Genomic DNA, 22,607 nt, shown 5'->3' with positions numbered 1-22,607 from the left:
GTTATACTGTACCTACTGTATCAACAAATATATAAATGTGTGTCTCTCTCTATGTGTGCAGAAGCTGGAGGAGCGTTTCAGGATCAGCAGGAAGGAGCTCATAACCTTTGAGTTCACCATCCTGGTCGCCCTGGAGATGGCGCTGTACCTCCCTGAGAGCAAAGTCATGCCTCATTTCAGGAAGATGGTGAAGCAGGCGTAGCAGAGACACACTGACTGTGATGGACGGGCGTCACCATGCCTGGCTCAGAGGCACTAAGGCACCTGGGTTCACCCCCCCGCCCTCTCCCTGCTCACATTGCAGACACCAAAGCTCATCTACACTGTGATGGGAGAACGACAGCACGGTAACACAGAGACTAACACCGCCTTCTCTCCTCCCTAAAAGACGACACACTGTGCTCCATGGTTAAGAAGACGAGCACTGAAGGTCACATACATCATAAAATCATGGCTCACTTTCAGGACATTATGGTTTTTATTTTATTTTTCCTAAGGTTTTCCTGCTTTTCAGAGATGTTAGTAATGGAGACTTTGCAGGACACACTCTCTGAAAGGTTGCTGGTTCAAACTTGTACGACAGAATTTGATCATTTAAGTTAAATTGGAGTTGTTGTAGAGTGTTTACAAAGCTGTGTTTTGTTAAATCTCTGCCATTGAGGATGTGAGCAGCTTTTGGCCCCAACAAATGATACGTAAAGGTTAAGTTCAGGTTTTTCAAATCAGTGAGGAAAGACTAATTCTTACTAGAAGATTTAAGAACATTTTCAACATTGCATTACATTTTCAACAAATGTTTGACCTCCTTACTTTAGATGTGTGAAGTTTGGATTTGACTTCCTCTGAAGCCCTGTGGCCCAAAGTCAGTGAGACTGTGATAATGAAGAAGTTGCACCGATGAAATGTGCGGAAAGTCACTTAACACACATTTGTAAGCATTCAACAATCATTGAACTGCATTAAAAACATGTATATCTACTGCTGAGTTAATTCAGCAACTGTATCTAAGATATTGCCAACATCCTCGTATGTTTTTAAAGCTGTAAATTCAGTAAAAGGCGATACATTCAGGCCATAAGGAGAAAGGTTGCAGCTCTGAGGTGACACCTGTTTCCAATCCTTCCTTTCATTTCTCGGCTTCTCGCTGGAGAAGGATGTTGTTTGGATTGTTATTAATGACATGGCGTCAGCACTCCTGATCTTACATACTCTCTCTGAACATGATCCTGATTTATCAACATGGCTCAGTCCCTTATTCACTGCCCTGATCATACTGTGGAGAAAATCAAGTCAGTAATCAAGTCACGTTAATCCTGATCAAACACATCGATATCCATATATGTATATATATATACATAAGGAACATTTTGATAAATAATCATCAGTAGCTAGAACAGTCTAATAACTTCAGAAAAATACATCGCTTTACTGTAATTCAGCCTTTAAAATCAGGAACAGACGATATTTCGTATTCTCATATATATGAGTATATTTTTGATATGTTGCTGAGCCCTTATCATACTGTATTTTATGAAAGGGAAGATTCACATGGGCCCGCTTTACTTTAACACACATTGAGAAGTGCCTTGCCTCAGGGCACCTGTCTGTCTGATAGTGACTGCTGGTTTGTCTTCAGTATGTTGACTAACTGAAGAACATATCTAATGTTGTCGTCCTCCTCCTCTCTTGTTCTGAGAGCTAAAGGGAGACAGCTGCTCTCTCTAGTGGCTGCAGAGAAGCAGTGCACACTTTAAAAAAAGCTGTGATGATGATGAGGAGAAGTTTCCAGATGAATCACTGCTGTCTCTGTCTCTGCTGCAGCGATAGCTTCCTGTGTTGTTTGACGTTACTGTGGCATCCTGAAAAAAAGATAATCTGTTCTTGTTTGCTACTTTGAGATCGCATAAACACTGTGTCCCTTTGTCTCCATTGCAAGCCTGTTCTAAAGGCTTCTTCAGATGCAGAGCTAAAGAAGTGGAAATATTATTATTGATCCATTTGTTATCTATTTTCTTGAAAACATCTCGGTTGATGTCACGCAGCAGCAGAGGCACGATGGTTAGGTTGACATTCAGGCTGCTATTTTGGCAACATAAGCTTCTTGACGACTTGTTGATTGACGGAACAATAATCGACAACTATTCTAATATTAGCCTTAATTCACTGATTAACACTGAAGGGCAAAAACAGCTTCTTCAGGAGGACGGAGAGGGACTACTCTATGAACTCACTGTGGACTGTCTGCACTGTCAAGCAACACCAACCAAAAAGTTAAATACCTTAAAAATAAAGTAAAATTACTTTTCACTCAAACATTATTCATTATTTTGTACTGTATCATAAAGGGACACGTATTTAACCTAACAGAGACCTCTAACAAGATGTGTGTGTGTATTTTCTCCATATTAGATAAATAAGATCCAAAACAAAGTGTATATTTTCTTCTCAAACAATTATAAATATTGGAGGGGAGACGACACTCTATAGCTTCTGTTGTTTTTGCACTTTTTGACTCTTTATTTTAGGACTTATAAGTACATGGGTAATAATAATATTTTTCTACAGTAAATGTGTAAAGTATGATATTGTATATTAAAAACTGACCGTATCACTGAAGTTAATTTATTGCTCTTAATCCTCCAGATGAAGAATCATATTTTAAACACTAATTAAGTTCATTAAAAATATGATTCTTCGTCTTGAGGTTTCACATCAAGGTTTTTCCACTCATGTTTTTTCTCTCGTGTGTGTGTTTCTCTAACCTGTTAAACCCCAAGCCTGTTTTTCAGGTCTCAGGCTTGAACATGACATTTCCAGAACAAATGACCATAACTACACTTCTAAAAGGGGAAAATTCATAATTGTTTTCCTCAAAGTAATGACAAACCTGTGGGTTGGATGTAGAAGAGTCAGAATCAATATAGATGTTTTTTATTTTAAAGAAAATTCCGATTGAACATCGTAGAAAACTGTAAATTATAGTGTCCGTCCAAAAATTATTTTTTACTTATAGTGAAAACCACCCTTGAATGATGGGATGGTAGACTAAAAGCTTTAGGAATCCAAAGTACAACATATAATAAGTACCCTGTATCAAGATTGATGCAAAACAAATGACATTTGACCTTTTTAGAGAAGTTTAGCAAAAAAAACTCCACCTCTGGGGTAATTTGGGTGGAAATGGGCGTTTTTGCCGTTTCTCTGGAACCCATTGGTCGATTTTGATGATTGACATCTCTTGTTAACCGTTAGAGCCAATATAATCGAAGGGGAATTTCCACATACACACAAACGTTACCATTGTGAAGTGGGGGCTATGCGCACGCAGTTGGCCCAAATCGAAATCTGTCTCACACGCTGAAATCTGAAAACTTAAAAGTAGGTTTATTGCTGATGGATTATCAGAAATAATTTCAAAGTGACACAGACACATTGGATTAACCTATGGATTCACCTTCAGCAGCGTTGTTATCGTTGTAATGCCATTGAAGACAACTTTTGATCAGACAACGACAAAGGTAGACATAATGCCGTTTTGGCTACCTAGCGCCACGTGTTGTGATGTCTGTTTTTGTTTATAATGTCGCGAGTTCTTATCATGGAGTGATGATATATATACCTATCGATTCTGTGTATTCTCACGATGCTAATTGATATGTTGGATGTGCAGTTACGATAAGTAATAAGGGTGTTATACCGTGTTTTCTGTGCAAACGGCGTTAGCATTTTTTCGCTCGGGGCTAATTCAGAGGCACAGCTAATTCAGTTAGCTGAGTTTCTTCCCGTTACATGGATATAAACATTCATAGTTTATTAAATATTAAGAAGCCCTCAGGCACTGTTTCCTGCAGATGATGCGTTTTTCCCCCCGGTGGCGGGGGGATGGGGTTTAACAGGCTAAAGTGTGTGTTGTGTTTTGGAGTCTGGGTTCATCTGCACTGCAGTGTTGGAGCAGGAGAGCCTAATGGGGTTCACACAGAAAAAAGGTTTGCCCCAAAAATAACTTATGTGTTAAGAAGAAGCACATTTTGTAAGATGCAGAAATATAAAATGTACAAGTTTTGTCGCTCATTTGCTAAATGAATTTTAAAGACAGGGGTTTCAGTTTTCTCTCCTGCTCTGAATACAAAGTGAAGAAGAACTTGTGCTTTACGATCTGCACTAAGAGCAGAGTCACATATTAAACTGTTGTTCTTTGAAAGGAAAAGTACATTTTGGCAATAAGCACAGAGCTTCCTTTGAATACATTTGATGCAATACGAAATACTTTAAAAGAAGCACTATAAAGGATAAATATAAGACTCTGCTTGAGAGAGGAAATGGCACACAATCTCCTAAAGTCGTCTTCTCTACATTAGAGATTTGTCATTTTAATTCTATGCAGCTTTTATACTGTCAGCTGACCTTCATCCTCCTCCTCCTCCTCCTCCTCCTCCTCCTCCTCCTCCTCCTCCTCCTCCTCCTCCTCCTCCTCCGTGTGTTTACCTGTAATGTGCCACATCAATAATTCAAGCTCTTTATTTAAACCTCACATGTGTTTTTATCAAGTCATTGCTTTCTTCTTTGAGCACTGTAAGTTTGTAAAAGGGAAATATTAACCAAGTGTTTGTCTTCCATTTCTAATCGTTGTTATTGTTATTTACATTTGTAAACTGTATTTTTTTGTATGGACAATAAAAGGGAATATTATTTATGCTGTTTTGGGTTTAGCTGTTGATGTCTTGTGTTGAGAAATCATTCAAAACAACAAAGATTAGACGAGAGTATTTCATATAGTTGTGTTTGCTGTGTCTTGTAGCGGCCATATTGTCCCAAGCTGTGTTATAGTGTAGTCAGTTACAACATGACAACACAGAGCTGGAGGAGATTAGTGGATGGAAATATTTATTGTAACATTTTTTTTAAAGATGAAGACCATATACTGTTTAGACTGCCAATGTTCAATTCATGTCCAGTTTATTTTCATTAAAATATGGAAATGACTGCGTCTGTTCTAATTCCTTTGTTGTCTCAATTATGCCGAATGACTAACAGTTTAAACCCCAAATTATATCCCAATTATTGTGCGATAATTGTGGCAGAATAGTTTATAAATGTATCTTGTTTGACCACAGGCAGTGCTTTCACATTTCTTTATGTTTAATACATTTTACACAACGCTTGCAAATACATCGTTATAACATAGGCTACTTAAAGGTGGAGTAGGTAATTTTAGAGAAACCAGCTCGAGTGCGCCAGAATTTGAAAATACACAACCGGAAAAAATCTGCCACTTCGTTACAGAGCCCCTCCTCCAACACACACGAACGCGCACAGGACCAATGAGGACACGAGATAAGGTTGTGCACAGAAGGCTGACAGGCAGGTAGGCCATCCAGTTACTTTAGCCGGGCCGGCTCAGATGATTGGTCGTGTTTTTTACAGTGCTACGGCTTCCACAGGTGACGTTTTTTTTTAATGGATTTTTTGTCAAAGCACTTGAGATATTCATTTCTATCGGGATGTTAAGAGCATTCCATGGAATATAACAAAAAGCGTATCTCGAGCCGGTTTCTCAAACTTACCCCACCTTTAACTCTAAAACATTTCTTAATCAAAATGTTACGGCAAAATTACAATTCTACAATGAAAATGAATGAAATACTATAACGTTTTGACATTTTAGGACAAACCAAGATGTTGCAGTATTATTGCAAATTAAAGGACTTTGTCTTGATGATTTGGTTCAAAGGAAAAGCCAAAACATATAATATTAAAGAGAAACCTTTACAAAGAAAATATGAAGAAAAAACAGGGATACGTAATAATATATTTGTACCAGGGTTTCCGTTAGCCGGTAATTACCGGTTTTTAGCTGGTAAAATTTATTAAAAACCGGTAAATTCAAAACCTGCCGGTCAAAATGTCTGGTAATAATTAGGAAGGCTCCGATAGATCGGCCACCGGTCATTATCGGCCGATATTCACTCTTAATAGTTTGATCGGTGCTCTATATAAAGAACGATCAGGAGAGCTGGATCTGATCGATATGGACATAAACGCGAGTGAAGTATAACCGGACACGCGAGAGAGAGATCAGATCAGCTGCTGAGTCAGACCGAGACAAGCAGCTCTGCATGATCACCTGAAGCCCCGCCCACTGTTTAGCTGCATGAGAAACTGACGGGCTGTCAGAGAGAGAGAGAGGGAGAGGGGAAAAGAGATGATCCGTTTCTCCCGTGTTATTATTCAAAGTTAATGTAAACTTTTGAATAATGTACGTTATCTAGGCTACTACAAGTAGTTTGTTTGAATGTAATAATTATGTTGTTTGTTGTTTGTGGAATCATTTATTGAAAAATTGATCTGAATTGTTCGATCTGTTACGATTATAGACTGAAGCAATATAAAAATGAGCCCCGTGAACTGAGTTTTAAACTGAAGCATATCTGCTCATAGTCCGGTAATTACCTGCTAACGGAAACTCTGCTACACAACTCTTACTATTATTATTGAAATATGACCGGTACGTTTCAAATGTGTCCGGTAAAATAAATTTTGCCCGGACATTTGACCGGCGAGAAAAAATCCTAGCGGAAACCCTGATTTCAGCTCGCCATTGAAGTCAAAGTTTAACATCAGCGTTTAAACGCTGATGTTAAACTTTGACTTCAATGGCGAGCTAGTTCAGGCGGTCAACTCGAGCACCAATGATACATTAACACGTGACGCACCTCGTCCCTTTTACAACCATTGACTGTATATATAAACAACCAACCAAACACATTCTCCTTAAAGAGCCTGTGACAGCATCCCAACAACTGTTGTGCAATGAAATATTGGGCTACTAGTAATCTCGAACCGTCAGTTTAAAAAAGAAAAAGCGATACCATTCCGTTAAATATCAATAATTTCGAACATCGCGGGGAAATTCCTTCGACTCATTTTGAAGTTTTGGGGGAAGCCGGAAGTGACGTCAATGCGGGAACGCTTCACTGTGCGGCGAGAGAGCCAAACACGGACAAAGTGTGTTGTCATGCGTAGAAATGGTGAATTACTGAGTTTAGGCACGTTAATAACGTTTTAATGAAGTTGACTACAGTATATTCATATTTGTCAGTGCTTTCATGTCAATTCGGCGAACATAAACATAAATGATCGTGGTGAAGATGATGATTACATTAGGATTAAAAATCGGTAGTGAGAGCTACTGAATTTCCTCCCGTAGGATGTGATATAAAAACAAATCGATTATTTTTGTAGTTGTAAACTCAAGTGGATGAAACTACATGAATTAGTGCTTTCATGTCAATTCGGCGAACATATGATACATTAAATGATCGTGAGGATGATGATGATTAAAAATCGTTTGTTTGTGCCGATCTGCATTTCCTGATGAGAAAACAAACCGATGCTTTTTGTAGTTGTAGTACACCAACACAAACGTGTGTTTTTTTTCACCACAATGTTGGGGAAATTAATGGATAAAATGCACGGATTATTATTATTATTATTCCCACTCCGATCGGGACACTAGGTCCACCGTTTCCCCGCAGCGAGGCTCCCCCCGTTGACAGTTTACGTGGGCTGGGTGCAGTGGCGGACTGGCCATCGGGACGAATCCAGATGGGCCGGTACCGAAGTGGGCCGGTCGGATAAGTCACTAGCACATCCCCATAGGCGGCGCGTGAGGCTCAGGTTTGGGAAGGCTAAATCACTTTTTTTACCTGACGCTGCCCGGCTCCGGCGTCTATAGAAAAGAGATCAACTCAGTGTGCGGAGTTTAAATCTCTCAAGTCATATTACAGGATAAAGGAAATACAGTTTAAACTGCCGTATGCAGAGAAGACGCCGACGTGTCGCACTTATCATTCATATTACATCATCAATCAGATCATCGATCATATAATATCATAATATATCATATATTTTCTTATCTGAGTCAGCTTCTCCAGCCGTATCTGGCCGTGCAACACTTACAGTGTCACATACTGTATGCAGAAGTATTATTTTTAGCAACACATTATGTTGACGAAACACTCGAGTCAAATGTAATTAAAGTCAGATCCACTCGTGTTTTAGACGTGAACGCGCTCTCAGCTGGTGAGAGAAACCCTGGCTTGATTTACCGAGTTGATAACCAGCGTCGTAGGACCGCTTAGCGAGATCTCGTTTGTTAGTTTGTTGTTGTTAGTTTGTTTGTTACTCAAACATATCCAGGGTATGTTGAACTGGCTTCGTAGAACAGAGCACAGGTGGCTGGCAGCGCTAATGTCAAAGACACAGACATTGCATTATATTTGTATTTTACCAGGATGCGGTAAACAGACACAAATATTTACATATTTACATTTACTATCTACAGCACCCGCCGCCCCTGACATCCCCCACTCCCCCCGTTGACAACTTACTAGCGGTACCGAAGTGTGCCGGTCGAGAGTCCCGGGATGATTTTTAGTCCCAGTCCACCACTGGCTACATGACCGTATGATCGCCCATATTGACGCACCTAATTCCTAAACTTCTAACAGATACAACATAAACCGATCCTTCAGCCTCATATGAGCTCTCAGACACGTTCAAAATTAAACTGTCATCGCTGTCTGAGCTTGCTGCTGTGTGCGCCATCGTGCGTTTACATGCAGATGCTGGGATCCTGAACGGTGCAGCTGGAGCGCTGTGCCCGCAATGAGGTCACACGTAATTTGGCGGGACTTGAAGAATCCCCGAGCAGATCCAGGAAATGGTCAACATTGAAGGGCAGATTAATGGTTATCAAAGTACAAATATCCAAAATCAGTTCAGTAACGGTTTTCAAGGGGACACTATTTACTCAAATTGATGGGTTTGGATGATGGGAGAAACTCGTGTCACAGGCTCTTTAACTTGCCGCTCTATTTAAGCTGCCAGGTCTCGCTAATGCTGCTGCGTTCATGCTCCTGATGCTGTGTTTCATGTTGCTGCTGCTTGCCTGCCCCACCACCACCCCAGCTTCCACCCGTAGGCTCGGGGGATAGTTCTCTAATCATCACTCAATGCTCTTTGTAAATCTGTGGAGTGATGAGGCCCGAGCCTAGACGCTAAACTCAAACTATATGCTGCTTCTAATAAACACATAAAGAAACACGTGAGTTGTCTGACTGAACTCTAGTTCTGTTAGCGTTTGAAGTCCAAAGATGCTGTTTTCTGAACTCAAAGCTTCAGTCATATCTCAGTGTTGCTTACTGTCTTCTGAGAAGTGTCTGCAGTGGGAAGTGGAGAGAACAGACATTTCTACAGGAGGAGATCTGCTCCCTCTGTCCTCCTCTCTGACCTCCTCACTCTCTGTCAGCCTGCAGGAAGTGAGGACAGGTTTGTATTAATATCAGCTGTTTGCACAAACATTACAAATGCTGAGATGAACTCAAACTCACCTCTGTGACCTTGACATACTCAGCTTCATCAGCAGTTTCTAAAAGACATCACATTCAGAAGATTAGGTCCAAACCATTGCTTTTGTTATAAGTTTGTTTCCTGTAAACTCACCTCTGGGTTTCCTGGCCCTCTTCCTGCAGAATATCAGCACAGACGCTGAGAGTACGATGACCATGACGACCAGAGTCAGACGCACATACAGCACCACACCTGAGAGCAGGAGAACACTTTGTTTACTCTGATACTTCCTGGTCCATAAACACAAACAACTAACTAAAAGCATAAATGACTAAAAGTACCTGGACCATCTGAAGCTGTCTGGCCCTGTTGAGGCTGCGTGGTGCGTTCAGGGGAGGCTGAGGAAGGTACGGAGCTCAGACTCTGAGTAGGGGTCAGTGGGGAGGCTGATGGGGATGATGTTGGAAACGGTCGGGGAGTCACTTCTGGTTTTGAAGATGTTGGAGCTGTGAAACAAAGGGAAAACACAATGAAACAGAAATCAAATACTGATTGGACCAAGAAAGCTGTACTAAGATGTCATTGAAATAAAATGTATCAGCAAATGCATCAGTGCATTACACATTTTAAAGCTAAATCAAGAAAGTAAATAATGTGTTCGGTGCAACAATATTTTAAAAAAATGTAAGGATAATTTTTTTAAATATGAGTCTCTTAATACAACTGTAACACTAAACATGTTCGGTTATTTGGAACAGCAGTGGAGGTTCGTGAACAGATCAATCAAAACTCCCAGAAGAAACTCACCATCTGTAACTCTGATCTCAAAGTCCTGGTATGAGTCGAAGACAGGAAAAGGTCTGTCCTCCAGGCCACATTGGTACCGTCCTGCGTCAGACTTGGTCAGCTTTGTGATGCTCACATACAGAACTGTTTCACTTTCTGGAAAATATCCTTCCAGATATCTGATGCTGTATCGGCCTCTCTGAGCTGAGTCTCCAGTCGTTTCAACCAGAATGTTTCGTGCTTCACATTTTCCCTGACACAAGATCTTCTTTCCTCCAGAGAAAGTAAAGGAGCATCCAACTGTGATGTTTCCTCCTTCAGTTTCTGTACGGTCGAGTCTTTGTGCGTTGGTGAGCCCACTGTTTCCATCCCTCAGCGCTAATGAAAAGATGATCAGTCAATAGCTACTTTATTCCTGTAATACACTGCAGTCTGATTTCACAGTTACATAAATCATTCATTGATCCTACTGGGAGCTGCCCAGTGCAACCAGTCTGTTATATAACTCAATCCAACAGGAATATGAATATATTAGATAACTGAAAAAGCAGAAGAGATCTTTTAAAAAACGTAAAACATGTTTTATTGTGATGAAGTATAAACCTGTATAGAATGTTCTGTTATTTAGTAATATATTTTTGTGTGTGCTTTTGTGTTGTGTTTTTTCAATGTATCCCGTCTCATGTAAAATGACACTGCTGACATCTGAGTGTGAAAAGCTTAACATGCATTTATAACACATCAACAGCTCTCAGTTTGTGAACAGACCGCTAAAAGATGTGTACTGCTGCAGTTCAATCAGGAGAGACGTGATGTATGAGTACATGTTTATTATCGGGACACATGATATGCGGGAATAGTGATTGACGTATTACAACAAGTAACTGTAATGATGTTTTGGCGATTAGGCCCCGGGTTTGTAGGATGATCATTCAGGAGGGAAAGAACCGCTCTGATGAACCCCCCGGGGTCTAGACACTGGTGGTGGTGATAGTAGTTCAGTCCGATCTGAAGGGAGAAGGTTTAGCTTGGCCCTGTATTTAGGAGACAGGAGGCGAAGGGGTGGAGGAGGGTTGTGCGTTGACACCTGAAATGACAAAGACAGGAAGGGGAGAGCAGATTTAAAGAGGTTAGCAGGTGCAATGATTGGCTAGCCGGGGCGTAATGCCCCTGATCACTTATTGAAATAACGTGTGACACCCGATGATGTTGTCTTCCTGATTGAACTTACGCTGAGCTACATTTCTTCCTCTTTAGCTGCTTCAAATAAAGTGAACTAATATTTTGATCACAAAGCTAGTTATTCGGGCAGAAGCAACAGAAAAATAACTTTACTCTGCAACTATTAAACCAAAAGAACAATAGTTGAGTGCAGATTACCAATTGCTTTTATTTTGAGGAAAAACTAATACCTGTAATAATCTGCATTTAAAAAAGTCTGAGCATCATATTTAACCACAGAAACCAACATGTGGTTGGACTGATGAGATGATGACAAGACAATGCAGTGCAAACCGTAGTTGACCGATTGTTATTAAATAAAGAAAATAAAGCTCATTAACAGAACAAAAGAGAGACTGATATAAATACTCACTGAGGAGGAGGAAGCAGATCAAAGTGTGCCTGACGTTCATGTTTGAGTCTCTGATGGTTTACCGCTGTCTCTCTTCTGTCTACAGGAACTGCTTTACTTCTTTAAATGATGAGAGTCCACCTCCAAACACTCTGAACTCTACTTTCTCATGCCATCATGTTCAAGTATGTGTGGATTTACATTACAACTGGACTTGGTTGTAACTTAATGCAGTAATCATTTCATATTTGTGTACAATTATTCGTATAGCTGTGTTACATGCTCGTAACAGCTGTCATAATAACCATTTTGCCATCATTGAGTCCAGAGTGTCCATTTTCTTTTATTTAATCTACAGGTTTTCTAAGCTTCAAAAAAATATACATTTATAGTTATGTGTAAATGCTATTGATAGGGAATTTTTTATTTGACAGTTCTTGAAATGCTCTGAGCTATCAACTAAACACAATAAATATAGTTATGAAAAAGACAGAATAAATACAACATTTGACTGCAGTAACAAAATATACAAAAGTCTTCAGATGCAGAGAAACACATTAACTTGTAACAATATAATCAAAAAACTTAAATAAACTCTAATAACTTTGTTCTTTTAAAGATCTCCTATCATGCTATATTTAGGCATATATTATGGGTCTCAGATATATAACAATATATAAAAAACATATCTATGATGTGTTTTGCTCAAAGTACAAAACAGATCATGCATTTTAGACATCCCTCATATCCCTCTATTTCAGCCCTGTTAGAGAAACCCTGATTCTGGGTCCTTAGCTTGAAAAAAAAAAAGAGGAGGGGGAGCTAATGCCTGCTCAGAAGAACATCTGCCGTGATTATACGACATCATGTTCCAAACCACATCATGGATTATTTCTGAAACAGTATGGAGCTCAAAGGCTTTCTCTCTTGCCGGTTTTACCACAAGGTGAGTTCCTTTCTTTATTTCCTGCTTTTTTACACATACTCTCTCCAGTACTGGTTAGCTCTGAGCAGTGGCGAGCCGTGACTTTTATACCTAGGCCCTCTGACCCCCCTTCCCTCGAAAAAAAAGAAGAGATATTACGTCACAGCGTATACTTCAGCGGAATATCAAAACAGCGGCCCTGGGTGCAAAACGCATCAATGACAGCGACCCTCTACCACACAAAACAACACCATTTATATAAACACCTATCATGACAGGCTCCCTTACTTACAGCCAAGTAACAATTGCAAATGAATTAAGTCGGCACGGCGGCCCACATTGAAAATGACTTAGGCCTACCTTTGATGATCAAATCACTTAAACACAAATTCCATCCTCCTGTCCTTTTGGATGAAGCACTTGATGGCGGGGTCATGCAGCTGATCCTTTGCCACTCCAGTTTATCATTGTAACTCAATCTTGAAAATGACTCGGTTAATAATTTCGCAACGATGTCATCCAGGGGCGTTGCCTGGACCTGGAAACATTCGGGGCTTAGCCCACAGTGGCGGCACTACAGTCAAATTTTCTACTGCAAGACTCCCCACACGCACATACACAATTGCGCCATCTAGTGTCACAAACGTATGCCTGCATTAGCTTTGTTATGGCAATAGATTGTGGGAGATTCTCATAGCACGTGAGGATCTCTTGAGGGTAAGGGGCCTGTATTATATCGGTGGACAAAATGTATGTTTTTATTTTATAAGGACTATAACGTACTGTTGTGTTTGTTTAGTTTAATTTTAATTGTTTAATGCTCACAGTCACAGCAACATGTTTTTTGTGTGATTGGCTATTTGCAGTGGCGAGCCGTGCACTTATACCTAGGCCCTCTGACCCCCACCCCCTTCCCCCGAGTTATTATGTCATAAAGTCCGCGATAATAACACCCACCCATTTAGAAGGAAGATATGATTGGTCAATTGTACTGACATTTCTCTCTCGTTTTAGTTACAATAGCTGGCCCTCTGTGAATTCTAGCTGGACGTCCAACAGCTCCTGTCTTCACACTCACAGAGAGGAGCTTCTTTCATTTAACCCTTCACATTCCAACAGAAACTGAACAGGCAGATTCGAAGGATTTATTTCTTTGGAAATGTTATTTTAAATACAATTAAATCAAGTTGGTAAAAGTAATGAAAAATATAACTAAAATGTTTTTAAATATTATTTTGTAGAATATCTTAGGCCCTCACAGAGTTTTTTTAAGTTTAATGTTTCACATCGCTTATGAAAAATATACTATCACTATACGATCACTGATATTTTGTTGTTGACTGGACACTTATTTTTTAAAAGAGATAGCATGTGAGGATCTCTTAAGCAATGAAGCTCACATGTCCTTTTTATATGCTGTCAATTGAAATGCTGGAAAGTAATCACCAACTGTGAGTGATCTGTTGCCGAGGGGACAATACACGGAGTTACATAAGCAGAGGTAAAGTACTATTTTGGGGGAAACTCCCCCAGGAAGATTTTTTTTAAATATTGAAGTTAAAAGCATCAATCTGATGCACTTTGAGAGCAACATTAAGAGATCTATGGATACATTTCTCAACACCCATATGTACAAAAAATCAAAGAATCAGAATCAGAAAGGGGTTTAATATTTAAAAACACTTGATTTTCAAGTCACTTTCTGCTTCCTTCCTCACTTGCCGTTTCCCCTCATCACTTGCTTCCGTCATCACTTGCTTCCTTCATCACTTTCTGCTTCCTTCCTCACTTGCCGTTTCCCCTCATCACTTGCTTCCGTCATCACTTTCTGCTTCCTTCCTCACTTGCCGTTTCCCCTCATCACTTGCTTCCGTCATCACTTGCTTCCTTCATCACTTTCTGCTTCCTTCCTCACTTGCCGTTTCCCCTCATCACTTGCTTCTGTCATCACTTGCTTCCTTCATCACTTTCTGCTTCCTTCCTCACTTGCCGTTTCCCCTCATCACTTGCTTCTGTCATCACTTGCTTCCTTCATCACTTTCTGCTTCCTTCCTCACTTGCCGTTTCCCCTCATCACTTGCTTCCGTCATCACTTTCTGCTTCCTTCCTCACTTGCCGTTTCCCCTCATCACTTTCTTCCGTCATCACTTGCTTCCTTCATCACTTTCTGCTTCCTTCCTCACTTGCCGTTTCCCCTCATCACTTGCTTCCTTCATCACATTACCTTTCATTTGCTTCATTTTCTCCCCATCATCACTCGCTGTCTTCAGACTCTTTATTGTTTTGTAGGTGGAAGTGTTAGGCTGAATCGCCTTGGTTTGACATTCGCAAATTGGTCGATGACCTCTCCATGGGCCACATTAGCCAAGACCTCCTTCTCAATGGAAATGATGGCCAAATGACTAAGCCTCACCTGGCCCATTGTACTTCTCAGCCAAGTGTGTAGCCTTCACAGGGCACAGAAGGACCTTTCACAACTGCAGCTGGTGACTGGGATTGTCAAAGCAGCTTGGAAGATGGCCTTAAGAGAGGGGAACATATCCTCATCCAAAAGGGAAAATACACTTTGGATACTTGGCATGTCTTTCTCTATCCTGGCAAGGTATTGTCTTGCAACAACAACCTCTTCAGTTTGTAAGTGGATGCTGTAATGTTGTGCAAGATTTTTGAGTGCCTCTTCATTCAGGAAATTCTCAGAAGCAGGGTGACATGCCTGTATGCCGATTAATATTTTTTCCCCAACTCCAGAAAACCTGTTTTGAAGCTCCTCCAGCATTCTGTCGAGAACTGGAAAGAAGATTCTCCCTCTCAAGTCATCTCCTGTTGTCAGGTCTGACCTTGCTCCACATGATGCCTCAACTACAAAGTCTTCCATGTTTCTTCGCTTCTTCCTCTGTGTCACAGTTTCGGGAATATCCAGATCATTGCACAGGGCCTTGGTCTTGTCATAGACCTCATGTGCTTTCTCGTCACTTCGGTAACTTTTCAGTGTGTTCTCAACTGCTGTTTTGTAATTTACTGCCTGCACCAAGTCAAGTGTTTCTTTCTGCAGGTATTTGTGCAGGCCCTGAGTGGTTGAGAGCAGTGTCTGGAACAGGACAAGCATGTATATGGTACTGAATTTGCAAAGCTTGCTTTCCAGTCCCTTTGCCAGAGGGGCTGGAAGGCTCCCTAAAGTCTGGATCAAAGCAGGGAGGTTTTTTAGGATTGCATTCACCGACTCAATTTGACATGCCCAGCGAGTGTGTGACAGCTGAACAAGTTGTTTGTTCCCTACCTCTAGCTGTTTCTGAAATGTTTCCAATCTCTGATGGTGGACAAGAGATGTGGAGAAGAAAGAGTAGAGACACTCCAGGAGATCAAAGAAGTCACATGCCTCTGGGATGGCTTTGCAAGTGGCGCAAAGGACAAGATTGAGTTCATGGGCATAGCAGTGAACATAAAGTGCTTCTGGATGCTTCTCTCTAAACCGAGCTTGTACACCTCTCACTTTTCCACTCATAACAGCAGCACCATCATAACTCTGGGCAACACATTTAAGATGTCCTATTCCATGTTTGTCAAGTAGCTGCTCTATTGTGTCAGTGATGGTTTTAGCATCAAATGCTGCAAGCTGAGAAAGTCCAAGGAACCTTTCTTTCACTGAGCCTTGTGGACTTACATATCGCACACACAATGCAAGCTGCTCTGTGTGATTATCTCTTGCTTCATCCACCATTACCGAGTACATTTTTGCCTCTTTGATCTCAGATATTATCCTTGCCATTATAACGTTGGCGGTGCTTTCAATCATCTCATTCTGTGATGAGGGTGAGAGGTAGGTCACACATGAAGGTGGCTTATAGGTTTGCAGAAAAGGATCAAAGTTTTCAAGAAGCTTCATGCATTCCATAAAATTACCCATATTATCACTCTCTGCTGCTTCGTTGTGCCCTCTGAAAGCAATCCCTTGCTTCCCAAGAAAGGCTGTCACTGCTGCTATGCGTTTCAGATACTCCCTACGTTCCTGAATCTCACTGACATTTGCAGCATGTAGCTGCTGTGTGATGTCCCTGTGGACCTGGGTGGCTTTAAAGCTCTTCCAGAGAATAATTAAGGCCTTGTGTACGTTTGACTTTTCATGTTCTCGAAAAGAATCCAATGAACGCTTCCAGTTTGTGTATCCTGAGGTGGTGAGGGTGTCCCTTTGATCCCTTGACTGCTTTGGTTTGCCATATATTCTACAACTAAAGCAGAATGCTGCATTGGCAGTTGTAGAATATTCAAGCCATTTAAAAGCAACTTGGTTGAAATGATCTTTTTTGCTGGCCAAACATGCCGGATGGAAAGCAGTGATGTCTCACTTGCCTTGGCCCTGTATCTGCAGTCCCTAAATCAGTTCCCCAGTTACCCATTGACTCTTGTCTGTTCTGATGTTCCTGTTCATTGTTGTTCTTATCTGTTGTATCTCCTTCTTGTGTGTCCCTTTCTCCTGTTCTCATTTCTTCATCCTCTACTCTGTTTGGCTCATCTGTGATGACTGTGTAGGTAAACACAAACAAGTATTTTAAGTCAATCAGTTTCCAGCTCTGTCAAATAAATGAATTTCAAGATACACAAATGTGTCTTCATTAAAATGAGTGTCACCACACTGTCACAAAATGTAATACTAACCAATTGAAAATAGTTAAATTTACATTGGAAACCTCTTGTAGATATCACTAAGAGTAGTTATCTGCCAATAGGACAGAATCATTCCTATACAAATGTAGTTTGAGTAATTCACATCCATATATTTCAGTGCTACATTGATGCTTAGCTAAGCTAACTATGAAACACTTTAACTGACAGGACTCAGGAATCAGGATCAACTGTACTACTGTAAAGTAGCTTATAGCTTCATGTCGAACACTGACAGTAAGTCAACATTTCCCAGAGAGCTTTCTTTGAAATCACCAGGTAACGCTAAAAAACACAACATTTAGATTGTATGACAAAGTGTTTATTTAATCTGGCTAGCTATAGCTACTTGCTGACGGTTTAGTTTACCCGCGCGATTCAAAGTAACGTCAACGTAGCTGTATTTTACGCTTTGCTTACATGTTCGCATAACTTGTAAGTTTACTGACAGGTACATACCTTGTTCACCTGGCTCAGGTGGTGGCTCTGGGGTTGTTGTGTGAGCCACCACTTGAGAATTGCCGTCTTTTTTAATAAAAAAACTTCTAATGTCCATCTTCAGAATCTCCGCGTCCGGGGCTGACAGTTGTCAGCCATTGTCACAGAGGAGAGGTACGTACCTGTCAGCCAATAAAACACGTTTATTTCCATGCAACTCTCTGATTGGTCTGGTGGCGTCGTCTTGCCTCTGTGTTGCATTCACTGAACATGGGAAATTACATTTCTGCCGTCCGTCCTATAGGTAAAGTAGGTTAATGTATTATATTATTGAGGGAGAATTTGTCCGGGGCTAAAGAAAAAACATCCGGGGCTACCCCAGGGGACGCCCATGATGTCATCACTATCACTGAAGTGAGCCATCATGAACGAACTTATGCTAATTATAAATATATCGATCATAAATCTATCGTTTAGATTTATGATTCGAAAATAATAAAAGTAGGGTAGACATGTGGATATTATCCGGCTGAACAAAACGTGCATTTATCTAACAGGTTCGTTTTCCACAGACCTTATTTCGAGCTATTTTCCAAAATCCTATGGAGAAATGCCACTGCTTTCTGTCGAGGGAATCCGAGCGAAGCTTACTTCCGGGTTATAGGACGCGTCACTGCACCACTTGCATAGACCTCACAGCGGGCGGAACTTGTCATAAAGTCCGCGAAAATATAGCCCGCCCATTTAGAGGGAAGACATGATTGGTCAATTGTACTGTCATTTGACATTACTCTCTCGTTGAGTTACTATAGCTGGCCCTCTGTGAATGTAGAGAGGGACCAACAAGCTCTCCCATCTTCACATAACTCGCAGAGACGGCATTTAACCCTTCACATTCCAACAGAAACTGAACAGGCAGATTCGAAGGATTTATTTCTTTGGAAATATTATTTTAAATACAATTAAATCAAGTTATTTTGGTAAAACTAATGAAAAATGTAACAACAACAACATTTAAAAAAAAATGTTTTTTTTTTTTAATGTTTTCAAATATTATTTTGTAGAATATCTTAGGCCCTCACAGAGGGCCTAGAGGGCCCTGACGGCTCGCCACTGGCTCTGAGTGTTAGCCATGCTTGCTAATGTAAACAAAGACCATATTACGTCCAACACACGTTGGGCATTGTTTCTGATAGCAACTTTCTGAAAGGGCCGTGGGTCCACATTTTTAGATATTACATCATATCGGACGCAAATCTGGATCAGCTCCGTTGTGCCCCCCGTTTTTAGAGATTTGGGTACGGAGGAAAAGAGAGGGTTTTATTTTCTGACACTTAGTGAGTTCCCTAAAGGACAATCAAAAGTGCATTTTGCATGATAGGAGACCTTTAAGTTATTTACCAGATTACATTTGAAATGCCTAATTACACAGCTTTGTGTTCACCTGTCGGTCACTGAGAAAGTACATTTGGAAATGACAGATTTGAAGCTACATCTGATGTTAAGAAACAGTGGAGTAAAGAGAAGGTGAAGCGTCTTCTGCGTGGCTAACGTCGGAGCTCTGTGCTACCCGAGGAGTAGAGTAGAGGGCGTTATCTGTGTAGCCACAGGGGGCGCTGTGGAGCGAGGCAGCGCCACTGTTGGAATAATCCACCTCTGAGTAGTTGATATTACCCGGGTCATCTTTAGTCTGCAAGAAAACAAAGACATCTTTATTTGTCACATGATCATCATTTCAGGATGTGTAGGCTACTGCTTCATGTTTTTGGTTTTATGTACAAATCTATTTTAGCTTTATCAACTGTTAGAAATTAAAATCAATGTTTTGATAGCATAATGTACCCTAAACATACCGTCAGTTTAAATGCTGTTTTATACTGAAAAACCAGAAGTTCTTGTGCACAACCAGTTGTTAAGCTTTTATTCTAAATCTGTTTTTTTATACGGCACTTTTTCCTCCCCCCCCCCCCCCCCCCCCCCTCCCCCTCACACCGCCACATTCAGTCTGAGGACTTCCTGTTAAAATCAACGGAAGCTTGTGTATTGAGATATGATCTGGCCTGGTTCCTCTTTCTGTTTTCTGTTACTTGTATTAGCTTGATGAACACATTCTTCATGTAAGTAGATTAAGTTAGTTTAAAACCAAATGTGTTTAATTTAAAAATATGTCCTCTGCTGTACAATAAAAAAACACTTTCATTTGTCATATCATCTGTCGTCTTTCAGTGTGAGATAGAGAGATGGCTTTTGTCAAATGTGATAAAATCTAACCCATCACCTGTTAATTAAAACCTCAAGTTTATTTAGGGGGTGTGTAGCTGAAAACCTAAACCCCTCCCACACTTCTGACTTACTTCCTTCTGAGCAGTGGCTGCATTGACCAAGCTGTACTCGTCTGTGGATTCGACTCCGTTTGGTTGCTTTGGTTTGGCGTAGGAGTAAATGGTGGATGTTTCTGCAGGAGGAGAACTGCTCCCTCTGTCCACCTCTCTGATCTCCTCATACAGTCGGTTAGTCTGCAGGAAGTGAGAACAGGTTAGTATTGATATCAGCTGCTTTTACAAACATGAATACATCTGAAATATCCCAGATTTACTCGAACTCACCTCTGTATCAGAAACATACTCAGTTTCCATAGGAGGTTCTGAAAGAAATGCAGTTCATGAGCTTCAAAAACAAAACGTTATAAGAAAATAAATTAGATTTGGGGCAGACCTGAACTCCTTTTTGGGTTAAAAAGCAACCAGACTCAAAGGATTAATGAGCTGTGAATCTACCTGTATATAACACCAACTCACTGATCAACATTGTTTTTCCAAAAGACTCTTCGTATCTGTTCTAAATGATTCAAATTGAGTTTAGCGGAGTTTCTGAATTCCCTTTCTCTCCCCATGTCACTTCAACTCCACAGCCTCATATCTGTACTGCAAACACTAGATGAGCCCAAGTTACATGACAGATGAAGTCTTCAGGAGCATCAGAGACATGTATTTTTTGAATTAGAAATGTGACTGTGGAACTGAAGTGCCATGAACAGAGAGGATCCAGACACAGGGATAAACTCAGCCTGTTAAACAACACATTTTGAGAAAAGATTAAACTAAACAGTCAAGTTGAAACATGTACAACAAAGAAACTAAAAAGCCTTACGGACCAACAATCGGAATCAGTGATTGATTTTTAGGTAAACGATCTATACAACCATTTGTCAAAAAAGCTTCTTAAATTAGGATTTAAATACATATTAATCAGATCACAGAAGTGTGCTATTTGGAAAGCTAATTAAAGTTTGACCTAAACAACAAAACATTGTTTTAATCTAAATGTCAATAGTTATGTTATAATATCACACATGTCACGAGGGTAACGATGGAGCAACATTATTGACTTTTAGAGCAGTGTGTTCAAAATAAGTTGCAAAAGGTCCAATTGTTTTTGCCGTTGTGATGCGTGTGTGTTCCTGCAGCCTCACCTTTCCTGGCTCTCTTCCTGCAGAATATCAGCAACGCAACCGAAAGTACGATGAACATGGCGAGCAGAATCAGACCAACGTACAGCACCACATCTGAGAGCAGAAGAACACTTTGTTTACTCTGATACTTCCTGGTCCATAAACACAAACAACTAACTAAAAGTACCTGGTCCATCTGAAGCTGTCTGTCCCTGTTGAGGCTGCGTGGTGCGTTCAGGGGAGGCTGAGGAAGGTACGGAGCTCAGACTCTGAGTGGGGGTCAGTGTGGAGGCTGATGTTGGAAAAGGTCGGGGAGTCACTTCTGGTTTTGAAGATGTTGGAGCTGTGAAACAAAAGGAAATGCAAAATAAATGAATTAAATCATTCCGTTAAATGAAGACGGTAATTCATGTTTTGTGAAACAATATATAAATTAGCTCTAATGTTTGTAGTGGTTTTCGGATGGGTAGCAAATGAACTGTTTTTTTCATTAAAAAAAGAGCATTTAAAAAAATGCAGCTCTAAATATAACTGTAACACTAAACATATTGGTTTATTTGAAACATCAGCAGGTGACAGTGAACAGATAAATCCAAAACTCCCAGTAAAAACTCACCATCTTTAACTCTGATCTCAAAGTCCGTGTATGCGTCGAGGACAGAACCAGATCTGTCCAGACCACATTGGTACGTTCCTGCGTCGGACTTAGTCAGCTTTGTGATGCTCACATACAGAGTTGTTTCACTTACTGGATAAGTTCCTTCCTTATAATCGATGCTGTATCTGCCGCTCTGAGCTGAGTCTCCATTTGTTTCTACCAAAATGTTTCCTTCTTCACATTTTCCCTTACAGAACATCTTCCTTTTTCCAGAGAAGTTAAAGGGGCATGCAACTCTGAAATGTCCTCCTTCAATTTCTGTACGGTCGAGTCTTTGTGCGTTGGTGAGCCCACTGTTTCCAACCTGTAGCGCTGTTAGAGAGAAGAGCAATCAATAGTTTCTATATTCCTGAACAGTTTCTATATTTCTGTACAAACTGTAAAGTCCCCTGAGACAAATGTGTGATATTGGGATATATATATAAATCAACTTTGATTGACTGATTCCTGTAATACACTGTAGTCTGATTTGACAGTAACATAAATCATTAACAGAGCCACAGAGTCACACTGAGCTGCCCAGCTCAACCAGTCTGTAATATTAACAGAAATATTAATATGAGATAAACTTTGCAGCATTTACAATCCATAATGTAAAGAGTGCAAATACAAAGAGATACAATAAGATACAAAAATCTGACATTATGATTAGGTGCAAAGTGCAAACCCAAAACATAAACAATATGTCAGGGATAATGTTCAGGGTCAACATTAATAAAGAACAACAGGGTAAACAGGACCTGGGTCTTGAATCAACCGGTTAATT

The 22,607-nt window shown here is 40.4% G+C and overlaps 3 protein-coding genes across 3 annotated transcripts in view; 1 reads left to right on the top strand and 2 right to left on the bottom strand.

Annotated features, from left to right (window-relative positions):
• Positions 1-4,983, top strand: part of cables2b (Cdk5 and Abl enzyme substrate 2b) — a 42,958-nt gene extending 37,975 nt beyond the window's left edge. Inside the window, exon 10 of the mRNA XM_034240238.1 lies at positions 62-4,983. Within this exon, the coding sequence (XP_034096129.1) occupies positions 62-202 (141 nt within the window). The 3' untranslated portion in view covers positions 203-4,983. The remainder of the gene's footprint in view (positions 1-61) is intronic.
• Positions 4,984-9,233: 4,250 nt separating this feature from the next.
• LOC117562372 lies at positions 9,234-11,771 on the bottom strand. The gene is made up of 5 exons (XM_034240193.1): positions 11,732-11,771; positions 10,159-10,515; positions 9,693-9,857; positions 9,505-9,603; positions 9,234-9,311 (listed from the first exon to the last, which is right to left on the bottom strand). Exons 1-5 carry the CDS (start codon positions 11,769-11,771, stop codon positions 9,307-9,309), a joined length of 666 nt encoding a protein of 221 aa, XP_034096084.1. The 3' UTR covers positions 9,234-9,306.
• A 7,108-nt stretch (positions 11,772-18,879) lies between these two features.
• Positions 18,880-22,040, bottom strand: LOC117562360 (CMRF35-like molecule 8). The gene is made up of 6 exons (XM_034240184.1): positions 21,800-22,040; positions 21,371-21,526; positions 21,205-21,297; positions 20,339-20,376; positions 20,087-20,248; positions 18,880-19,422 (listed from the first exon to the last, which is right to left on the bottom strand). Exons 1-6 carry the CDS (start codon positions 22,038-22,040, stop codon positions 19,234-19,236), a joined length of 879 nt encoding a protein of 292 aa, XP_034096075.1. The 3' UTR covers positions 18,880-19,233.
• Between the last annotated feature and the right edge of the window lie 567 nt (positions 22,041-22,607).

Source organism: Gymnodraco acuticeps, unplaced genomic scaffold (genome assembly GCF_902827175.1).
Source record: "Gymnodraco acuticeps unplaced genomic scaffold, fGymAcu1.1, whole genome shotgun sequence".
NCBI lineage: Eukaryota > Metazoa > Chordata > Actinopteri > Perciformes > Bathydraconidae > Gymnodraco > Gymnodraco acuticeps.
This window is presented reverse-complemented; position numbering and strand designations above follow the sequence as displayed.